Below are 10,486 nucleotides of genomic sequence, written 5' to 3'. Positions count from 1 at the left end.
ACTCTTTGCAATAAATTGGCATGCAACTTTTTTGTATTATATTTTGTTAAAGTTTTGTATTGCATGTACATTGTCAATTTGATAATTTTTAACAAAGTAGTTTGAACTAAGTAGCTTTAGTTAGCCAAACTAGATTTCTCCCTAAGGTAGCTTTGCTGTCAACTTGCAATGCCATTCTTTCAAAGTACCTTCCCGAGAACCTGAGGATTGTAAACTGCAGTCACTGTACAATCTGCAGTTTGTGGTGCTGTTGAACTGTATAGGGTTGTAATGAGAGGTGTTATTCCTAATACAAATTTAAAAAAAAAAAATTACATTACATTACATTTTTCAGTATTATGCAATAAGCTGTGAGATAGTTGTAGGGGAGTAAAATGTAAAATATTAAGATATAAAGTATAATAAAATAGTAGTTCAAAAGTGTAATTATGTACAGTTCTTGAGTAAATATACTGAGTTACATTACACTGGCACTGGTAAGAGGTCTTTCTGATATTTATTCTACTCTCAATTATATGAATGTATGTTAACATAAACAATACGTATTAATGCAGCACCATATGAATTGGTGCAATAACCCCACATACTTACACACAGTGAATGGCGTAATACATCTTTAAAGTCGGTTCTCCGGTAAACACAATAGAAGCACTCCGGAACCAATCCAAAGCAGTGTTGTTGTGCTGCTCCGGTCGATTTTATAGCGTCGGACGACAACCAGAGGACGAAGTTGTTTTACCGGCATGATGTTGTAGCTGAAACGAACCATTATTTACTTTAACTAACGACATGTGGGTCGCCAGGCGATTTTTGTCATCGGTCGCTCAGAGAAGTACGTTTTCATTGTGAAATATTTTCTCTTTTTGCATAAATCTCAATGTACAGACTGCTAACGTTAAGCTAATTTAACTTAGCTAGTTGTAAATGCTAATTTAAACATTGAGAGGTTATATTATTTCCAATTTTATGTTTTACGTTTTTAGTTTTCCCTGCCTTTGGGTCTGACATATCTAATTGACAGATTCACAGTAACTTGCACGAAGGCTCTGTACTCACGTGTTGTGAAGGGTCAAAGCTTTTTTAAAAGGTTTTACTTTGTCTAAACTCGTTTTGATTTCCATCTCCTGTATTTCTTCCACAGGACATTATGCAGGACAGTTTGGTTTATTCCGTAGCCCTAAGCACGGCTCCCTCCCCGAGCTGGAGCTGCGGTATCTCCAGTGCACATGCTGCTGGAGAAGCCGGGTTCCCGTGGCCGGCTTTGAGACACTGAACGCCACCCTGTCCTCAGCTTCCGAGCCCTGCAAGGATAACACCAGCAGAACTTTGGACGCCTGTTACACCTCCGAGCAACGAGACGCAATCCTCCAGCTGCTCAACACCGCAACACCGTCAGAGCTGGCCGCCGTCAAGCTCCTCAGAGGCCGCAAATCGCTCAACATTGTGGACTACAGGACTAAAAACGGACCCTTTAAAAATCTGGAAAGCGTGGTGAATGTACCGCTACTTAAGCACAAAAGTGCTGTCATAGTCTTCGACTCCATCCTCAACCCGGTTAAGAAGGAGAGGAAAGTGAGGATACAGCTGGCCAAGTTTATCAGGCCAGAGGTAGACAGGTCCTGGTTGGAGGTGAGTTTCGGCTCCTGTATGTGAGAATTTAATGGTCATGTTCAGCTATGGGTTAAGACACAAAATAAAGTGGGTTGGCTGGGCAGGTTACAGAGATTGTCTTGGGTTTAATTCAACACCCATCTCTCTATAGCTGTGATTGTGGTTTGGGTCTGCCTGAAATGCAGGTATGGGTATTGCACAAGGCAAGAAAGTCTGTTTTCCTGCCCTGTAGGTTGATGAATATCATGTCTGACCTCTGATGTTTGAGATAGTTTTGGTGTTCACCTCACTTCACTTGTCAAACAAAAATGTTGAATGTAAAAAGGAAAAGCAGGTCAAATCACTACGATCACTTATCATGATTCTATATTCGTTTACTCAGGATGCCAATACCATAGTGTCAATAATATGTGGGACTAATAAAATCGCCTGGGCACATGTGGAACGTGGGATGACCGTACTGGATTGGCAACAGCTGGAATGTCCTAACTTCTTGAAGGGAACATATATGGCTTCTTCTTACTTAAATGATGTGAGTACCACTACCGGAATCTGTTATTATTGAAAATGTACGCCATGACTGATTCAGGGTTTTTGCAGAGAAGCTATGTAGCAGCCATTGTCCTTGTACAGAATTTAAACCCATATCTAACTGCACAATATGTAAATTTTTCTTTTCTGCCTACAGGTTTCTGCGGCCGTGTCACTACTCCCTTCTGCTGACTTCTACATTATAGAGAAATCCTCAATCTCAGTCCAGAATACTGCTCTGTTCCCTGTTATGGCACACATGAGGACGGTGGAGGCAATGCTTTTTGCTCTGCTGGAGCCCAAAAACTCAGCACCAGAGTCCAATATTCCTCCCAGGTGGGAAAAATTGATTTCATATAAATAATGACTGTTCTCAACTTCCAAATTTACCATATCATATAAAAACATATTCATAATAACATTTAATACCAATACCTGCTTCAGCATGTCAGTGTGCATTTTAAATCTGGAACACTAAGTGAACATACATGTAAGTGACCTAACACAAAAATTCCCCCCTTAATTTCTTTCTTTGTTGCAGAGTTTTGAACATGATGCGAACTGCTGTGGGACGCCATTTTGGACTAATGGTGGGGGAATGTCGGACCAGCGGGGCAAAGACAGTGCGACAGCTGATGACTGAGTCGGTGACACAGAAGCTTCCCAGGATAAACTTTCCCCAAGATCTGCTGTTCAAGTACAGGAACTCCTTCCAGATGGGGAACAGAAGAGGAGGAGAGGAACTCTGTGATGCTCTACTTCAGGCTGTAGCTTTTTACGAGCTGCTCAGTGAATCTTACAGTTAGCAGCCACCTGGACCGATCTCATGCACCGACCATGCACCACATCCAATAAAACAGACCTCTTAAGTGGCAAGCTGAGCCCATTTGAATCCCTGAACAGATTTAATATACTTAAGGTTACGTTAAACACTATGGTGCTTTGTTATTTCTACTGCTGATGTTTGATTTGGACATTTCCACAAACTAACTGCTGTCTGCCATCTTCTGCTGTCTGAGGATTTTCATTCAAGTTGATTAGTGTTACACTTTATGCAATAACTTTTTACAAATAAAAAAAAAAACATTATGGTTGTCATGAGCAACTAATGTCTGCGTATGATCATGTAAAAAGTGGCAAGATAATTTACAAAAAATATAATTTTTATTGATTCTTCATGGTTGCACTTATATGTAAATAAAACCTGATTTCACAGCTCAAGTGAGTAAAATTCATTTGAAAAAGAGTTCACTAAAATGGATGCATAGTAAAATAAATACTGACAGGAATAAGGTGTGGTAGTCCAGACTTTTCTCTAAGAGAAATCTTCTGCCAGGAGTTGAAAAGTTGACTTTGATAGGTCCAGGTGTATGTTGCTGAGGTAGTTCAGACACCTATTGCGGGGGATAAATTGTTGTATGACTTGTGTTGTATGATGTATAATATCATTAAATAATCAAATTCAGGTATAATACGTATAACATACATTATTTAATCCAGCAATGATTCAAATGGAAGATTTAACACTAGTTTGCTTTGACCTAAAAAAAACAAACAAACAAAAAAAAAACACACATGCTTATGGTAATTACATAAGGAAGCTTTGGGGCTTAAGATACAACTACCATCACCTACCTTCCACTGTCCCACAAACCACTCCGATGTTAAACTTATTTATAACCCATTAAGTGTGAAATATTCACACTGAAGACTGTAGACCTCTGTAGAAAATCAATTTAAACCCGTGTGTTGTGTCTGGCTCACCTGACTGACTCCTCTTTCAGTTGCTGCGCTGTATGAAAGCGACAGATGGAGCGGAGGACCGGCATGTAGTCAACACTGACAGCTTGTCTGTTTCCCAGCAGGCTGAAGGATTTACTGCTGAGCACCGTCCTGCTCAGCTTGTACTGTCTTTGGGACACGCTGGAGGGAGAGGACCAAGTGTAACATGGTGAAAAACAGAACCCTTCCAGATTCCAGAAATAAGTTGCGTGATTAATCTTTTTAAAAAAAAAATGCATGGATGGAACATGCTTGGTCATACATTTTATGAAAACATAGCAGCCAAATGCATCCATGGCCTCATCTGAAACTCCACAGAAAATTTGACATCCAAATGACTAAAGAAAGCTTAGGACAACTCAAGTATAAAAAAGGCACAGGATCTATATCTGTCATGTTACAAACTGAAAAACCAGATAGTAAACTATTTGAATCAATATTCAGGAGTAGAGAGGGAGAACAGACTCACATTGGTGCACACAGAGGATGGAAACTAAATCTGAGGCTCTGTCTTTTGGAAGCAGCGGGGAACATCAGTTTCTCCACCAGCCTCTCCCGCTCTTTGTCCTCCAGTTCCTGGCTGTATTTTTGGGCTTCAGTCCTCACCTCAGACACCCGCCACCAGCATCTGTGAAAGCCCAAGCCTTCAGCAGCAGCCTGAATATCCGACAGCCTCTCCTGGCTCCAGCTCCAGCCCCCCTCCTCACTCATCTCATCCAACAAGCCGTCCTTTATATCCGCCCCTGTCCAGACAAACGCCTCAGGGCTGCATGAGCCTGAAACAAGCTTTGCAGCAGCTGGCAGAGTGGCATCAAGGTACGACATGAGGTCAAAGAAGTCAGTCAGGGCATCTAAACAGTCAGTTGCCACTTGGGCTGATTTTTGTTCAGTCTTGTTACTTGAACTGGGGAGTCTTGAACGAGCCCCCTTTAATAACAATGAGGTGCTTTGAGGTTTGTGAGTTAAAGTGGAAGGTGATGTAGTGTCAAACACTCTTGCAATATATTTTTTTCTACTAAGCCTGGAGTTTTTCCTAACAGATTTGGGACTGATATTTTGATTGAGCTGCTGGAGGTGAGGATCAGTGTCAGAGAGTGCCAGCTCACTCTGCAGCCCAGAACAAGTCACCTTGTCCAGGTAATGGACTGAAGTTCCCTTGGCGCCGATGGGTAGAAGGAGCTCCAGGTTGGTGTAGAGAAGAGGAACACCTCCTCTCCAGCTCTCTGCTAGGAGCCTCAGGAGTTTGTTCGTGTCTGTTTCAGACCAGCGCTGACACTGAAAAATCAAAGACAAATTATTGACAAAGTGCATTTTTCTTTGGGGAAAATATTATGAAGTTTAAAAAATTTAGATAAATATAGATATGAATACTTGCCTTTAAAAGGTTCAACAGTTGGTTTTGGGTGACAGGATGGAGACCGAGCATGCTGGCAGAGCAGCCTGTGTCACATGGAGGAAGACTGGAGTCTAAATTGTTTACCCCTTCAGCATCATTTGAGTCTAGATTTGGAAATGGAGAAAATTCCTGCAAATCCATACTGGTATTGCAAGTTTTTGGTAACAAAATCCATGTCTATAAAAGGGGCCCGACTGTGATACTTACACTGTACACGAGTAGGCTCCTTAAGCAAGCCTCCACTCTGAGATGCCCTTCCTCCACCACCGTGCACCCAGAGCTGCAGCTGCAGCAGACAGCGCCTGATGTCTCCACAGGTGAGTGTGAGGAGGCTGCTAACATCATCCAACTCCAGTTGCACATTCTCAGCCAAACACACCAGCTGCAGGTAGCTACAGACATCCACCTTGGAACAGATGAAATAAGTCTATGACAAACTGGGTTATAATGGTTCTGCATGTGTGGGGAGCCTATAACAGCAGACTTGGAAGCCAGCAGGGTTTTATTTTTTTGACACAAGCATACAAAAAAAGTGTGGAGCTACTTTAGGAAACATGCATGGGTTTCACACTGAAGTTGTACAAGAATATACAAAGATAAAAATTTGACTCACCGCTATTGGGGTTTTGAAAATGATTTCCTCCAAGCTGCAGTTGAATCTCTCTCTGAATAAAGGATCTAAGGAGGACATTTACTTTGCATCACGGCTTGTCTTCAAATCTATATTACTCTAAATTACACAGTGTGTGCATTTACCATTGGCGGTCAGAATGACTGGCCTTTTAGTGGTTGTCATGAAAGTTTTGATGGCTGCGAGGAAACCAACATCATCGCTGAATATGACATCAACCTGTGGGAACAGACAGTTGCAAGCAGATCACCCCAGACCAAGCATGGGATATGTGCGGCCTCATATCCATTAAATTATATGTCTCACAGTGTTGGGTTGCCAAATGGTTTACCTCTTCAAACAGAATGAGTGATGTGGCTGTCTTTTTACTCTGTGGCACTGCTTGATCACAGCCTGCTGATGGGCTGCCCAATTTCTCCCCGTCTAGTTTCTCAGATGGCGACAGGCCACCAAAGTGTAAGTGATCTGCTTTGGCCTTCATCTTAAAGTAGTTGGCCAAAGTGACTGTGGCTGGATTAGCTTTTCCTCTGCGACTAGAGCGGCCAAAGTTCTGTGCTGTCCTCCTTTTTGTGGTAGAGATGACATTTTTAGGATGCACTGTTTTTCCTGTTAAAAAAAACGCAAATGCCTGTTAAATATGTTAATGTCATTGAAGCATCCATTACTGTGTACAGATATTATACTATATTTAAAACTTACAAAAACCTCACACCATCAGGTTTTTTTTTACGACACAATCATTGTTGCAGGCTTGTCTAAGTAAGTCAGTATTCAGATAAAGACCCCGTCTTTATTAGTCATCTCTTACCAGGTAAAGTCTCAGTTTTAGGAGTGCAGCTGCTGGTATTGTAGTTGTTGAGGTAAGCTGGTTTCAGTGGGTCCTTGCCCGACATTTCCACTAGGTGGGACTGGGTAGCCTCCTTGAGCTGGGACAGAACGTGGCGGCCACTGCGCTGTGAGGAGCAGTTCACCTCAAACACCTTTGAATGAAAAAGGAAAAGAAAAATTAAATGATGATTGATCCTATTTAAGTATGACATCCAGATGATTACTTGTCATGAAAGCAGTTTAGAACCTGGTGAAACATAGTCTTAGTAAGGGCCACAAAGATTTCAATAAAAGATAAGCAATCCATTTTGACAAAGAGTTTCATTTTAAATGTTCCCTTCGGACTCGGTTGCATTTAGAATAATCGGTGTGGTAATTGTTTATGTTTGTGACTAATCTCGTATTCTTGATTTTTCTCTGAGGCAAAAGGCTCGGATAAAAGTGATAGGAGGCATAATTTCAATGGGCTACAAAAGCACAAGAACAGATGGAAAAGTATCTGTAATCTGTTCATCTGTGAGTTTCTGAGTAGATGAGAAAACATGTCCTCAACGGCCAGAATAATATGAAGAAAGTACACAGCAATATCACATACTATTTTAATTTATGGATCATTTTGTCAAGCAGTCAGTGGTGTAGACACTGATGAGTGAATAATTTTAGACTGCGAGTATTTTCTATTTTGCCAATAGCTTTTTAATATCAGTGCCTAAAACATTATTTTTCATTTATATTAGTTATTTCTAGCGAGCCTCTCCATGAGCTTTTTAAACCAGTTTTTCATTACTGTATGTTAAGGTTATAAGTGTCACTTTCTCATGTAAATTTACGATTAAAATCTGACACCTCCGATCTGAAGTGACAGTGATAAAGTTTGTATAGCCAATAACCAACTGGTTCTCTACAGGAATCCTTTAATCTTATTAATTTTAGGAATGTTTTAAGGGACTGTATGGATTAGATTTGACATATGTATTTATGTTTGATGCCTGATATTACGTTATTGTTCTCAGTGGTGAGTTAACACTGACACTTTTCACCCTGCTAAGAATCCATGTTTGATGTTAATGATGGTTTAAAGATATATGGATGCAATTATCAGCCTTTGGTGGCATCTACTGAAAGATATTGGACCTTCACATAAATCCCAACCTTGAAGCCAAGCTCCTGAGCGCAGGCATACACTGAGGCAGTCTTCCCCACACCTGGAGGTCCTGTTATCAGCACGGTGTTACATAGCGGATCCTCTCTGTTGCCCTCTGCCCCAGCCTCACCTTGGAAGTCTCCACAGTCCCACGAGTCTGCACAGAAGGACAGTCATTACTTTTCCGACCAAAAATCCCACACATGGAAATCCTCTGTCATTAAAATAAAACTTTAGTCATGTGGATACACAAAAACAATCAGGCTTTTGACGAACATTTGGTCATGGCTCATTCAAAGCCACATGAACATTTTGACCCTGAGTGGAAAGATATGAGAGCAAAAGTAATGTTTGACAAATTGCAGCGAATACCATTGCTGTTATCTTCATCTTTCCTTTCCTCCATTTTTCTCCTCTCGTCAGAGTCAGCTCTTAGTTTCCATTTCTTCAACCAACTGAATTCCAGACAAAAACCAAAAGAAAAAGTTGTGCTTACACGGATTTCAAGTCCAATATATCAGTGAAAGGATTAGGGAGCTAATGAACAAAACTGACCTGTGAAGTTTGTTCACTGAGACAGAGTTGCCGATGACTTCACTTGAATGCTGAGGACTGTACTTGTCTGTCCAGAGAACATCCTCAAAACTGGATTCTAGACAAAGGGAAAGAAATGACATTTTCTGTTATTAAAAGGGCACAAAACATACCTTAGGAATACAAATCAATCAGCCTATGAGAGGGTTTACCTCTGTGAAGAATATCAAAGGTTATGGGTGGCTTGCCATCAGATTCTGTGTCATTTCTCCATTCAGAGTTTGGCTCACAGTTGTTCACCAGGCCCGCTATGCTCCCGCTTCGCTCCCTCAACCTGTGACTGCGACTCAGCTTTCTGCTCCTAGGCTGCTCCTTCACAGAGATGACTGTACTTTCCTGGCCACCCTGTGCTAAAAGGTGAAATTGATCCACACCAATGGCATCCTCCCCAGTGAGACTACACCTCAGACGCTTGGGCACCCCCTCAGAGTTTTCATCTCCTCGTTTCCTCTTCTCTTTGAGGTGGTTCTGCAGGGAGTTTTCTGCTTTGGACAGGCTATTAACAGACTCTTGCTCAGTCTCACCTGTGGATCCAAAATCCCGCAGTTTTTCACTTGCTTTCCTCTGCAGCTTGCTGAACACTGTGTGAACTGGAAATACTGGATTAGATGTTTTGATTTCTTCCAGACAGCTGTGCAGAGATGAGGGTGACAACCGTCCTCTCCAGGAAGACAGAATAATTCCCTCTTTCTCTGTCAGGTGAGATACTGTAGATACTGATAACCGACGTTGACTTTTCACCCTTCGCAAATCATCCCTCTGAGGAGGAACTGGTTTCTGCGGCTTCTCTACAGGCTGATACAGCTTACCATTACTGCTCCTTTTACTCTCGCTCTGCCGTAAGAAAATGGGCGCAATTTTAATGCCTTTTGCGCAGCACGTCTGCTTCTTCTTTTCTTGCAGTGGTTGAACTCGTTGGGAGATCCCAGCAGCAGCAGAGGTATTAGAGCCATTTTTGTCTTTTGCAGCCAGCGAGGCTGAACCTCCCTCTGGTGATGTTTTATCAAAGGAGCAGCTCGACTCCGATAACACTAAAGATATTACCTCGGTGGTTTGTATTTGGTCTTTGCTTTGGCAGGGTGTATCCTTACAGTTTCTGCCCCGTTTGAGCTTGTTTCGCATTGTAGAGAAATCCAAACTCAAACACTGTGCGGAGGCATTTTGACTTTGGCGCTAGGCTGTGATGCATGACAGAGTCGTAACGTCAATTTGCGCGACGTTACTTCTAACCAAGCTAAGCTAAGCTAGACTAAAATTTATTTTACTTTTACACGAACCCAGCTTGCTAAAAATTATATTCTTATGTTATAAATTAAGTAGAAAATGTAAACGCTTTGAGTAAATACATAAAACACTTCCAAAACATCCAAACTTATGTGGAGCGACGTCAAAAACGTGCGCCAGGGTTGAGTGCAGCCAAAGATCGTTTATGCGCAAACTACACGGATGCTCTCTCCTTCAGTTTATAGCAAGTGAACCGAACTGATTTCTCCAGGCACCCAAATGCCAATCAGTTCTCCATAAGTAAATGATTAGTTGATTAATAAATTAGAAAACCAATTGCCAACTATTTTGATTTTTCTTAATTTTGATTAACTGTCACTTAAAAAAGTAATTTTTAAGGCAAAAATATAAAAAAATCCTCTCGTACCAGCTTATCCAATGTTAGGATTGTTTTTCTCTCAATAAAAGTGTAAATTGGTTTGTGGATAATTTCCTGGCTTTTCTAGGACAGCAAACTTTGGTAATTTTTTACTGGTGCTTCAATGTTGGAATAATACTACCTTTCCTGAGGTTTTCTGTGTTAATTACACAGAGAAAAAGTAACTAATTTGATAAAACATTGCAACAAAGTATTTCAATATAAACTAAAACAGTTAAGGTCCTAAAACTAGATTTTGACTCAGAGTCCTTCTACAAAGGAGACCACAAGGCCTCAAGTCACAGTTAATTTTTCACTTCAATGTTG

At 41.1% G+C, this 10,486-nt stretch overlaps 2 protein-coding genes across 2 annotated transcripts; one reads left to right on the top strand and one right to left on the bottom strand.

Annotated features, from left to right (window-relative positions):
- The first annotated feature begins 717 nt into the window (after positions 1 to 717).
- On the top strand, positions 718 to 3,214 carry tefm (transcription elongation factor, mitochondrial). Its single transcript, XM_022766892.1, has 5 exons — positions 718 to 832; positions 1,142 to 1,629; positions 1,994 to 2,143; positions 2,300 to 2,478; positions 2,684 to 3,214. The coding sequence occupies exons 1-5, from the start codon at positions 790 to 792 to the stop codon at positions 2,946 to 2,948; spliced, it is 1,125 nt and encodes a 374-aa protein (XP_022622613.1). The 5' UTR covers positions 718 to 789; the 3' UTR covers positions 2,949 to 3,214.
- An 84-nt stretch (positions 3,215 to 3,298) lies between these two features.
- Positions 3,299 to 9,639, bottom strand: LOC111237687 (ATPase family AAA domain-containing protein 5-like). The gene is made up of 14 exons (XM_022766883.1): positions 8,670 to 9,639; positions 8,479 to 8,575; positions 8,296 to 8,378; positions 7,932 to 8,080; positions 6,760 to 6,931; positions 6,283 to 6,557; positions 6,077 to 6,170; positions 5,934 to 5,998; positions 5,528 to 5,726; positions 5,300 to 5,424; positions 5,053 to 5,199; positions 4,394 to 4,851; positions 3,907 to 4,065; positions 3,299 to 3,536 (listed from the first exon to the last, which is right to left on the bottom strand). Exons 1-14 carry the CDS (start codon positions 9,637 to 9,639, stop codon positions 3,458 to 3,460), a joined length of 3,072 nt encoding a protein of 1,023 aa, XP_022622604.1. The 3' UTR covers positions 3,299 to 3,457.
- Between the last annotated feature and the right edge of the window lie 847 nt (positions 9,640 to 10,486).

This window comes from Seriola dumerili, unplaced genomic scaffold (genome assembly GCF_002260705.1).
Source record: "Seriola dumerili isolate Sdu_G_001 unplaced genomic scaffold, Sdu_1.0 BDQW01001087.1, whole genome shotgun sequence".
NCBI lineage: Eukaryota > Metazoa > Chordata > Actinopteri > Carangiformes > Carangidae > Seriola > Seriola dumerili.
The sequence above is the reverse complement of the archived record's forward strand: the minus strand, read 5'-3'. Positions and strand labels throughout refer to the sequence as shown.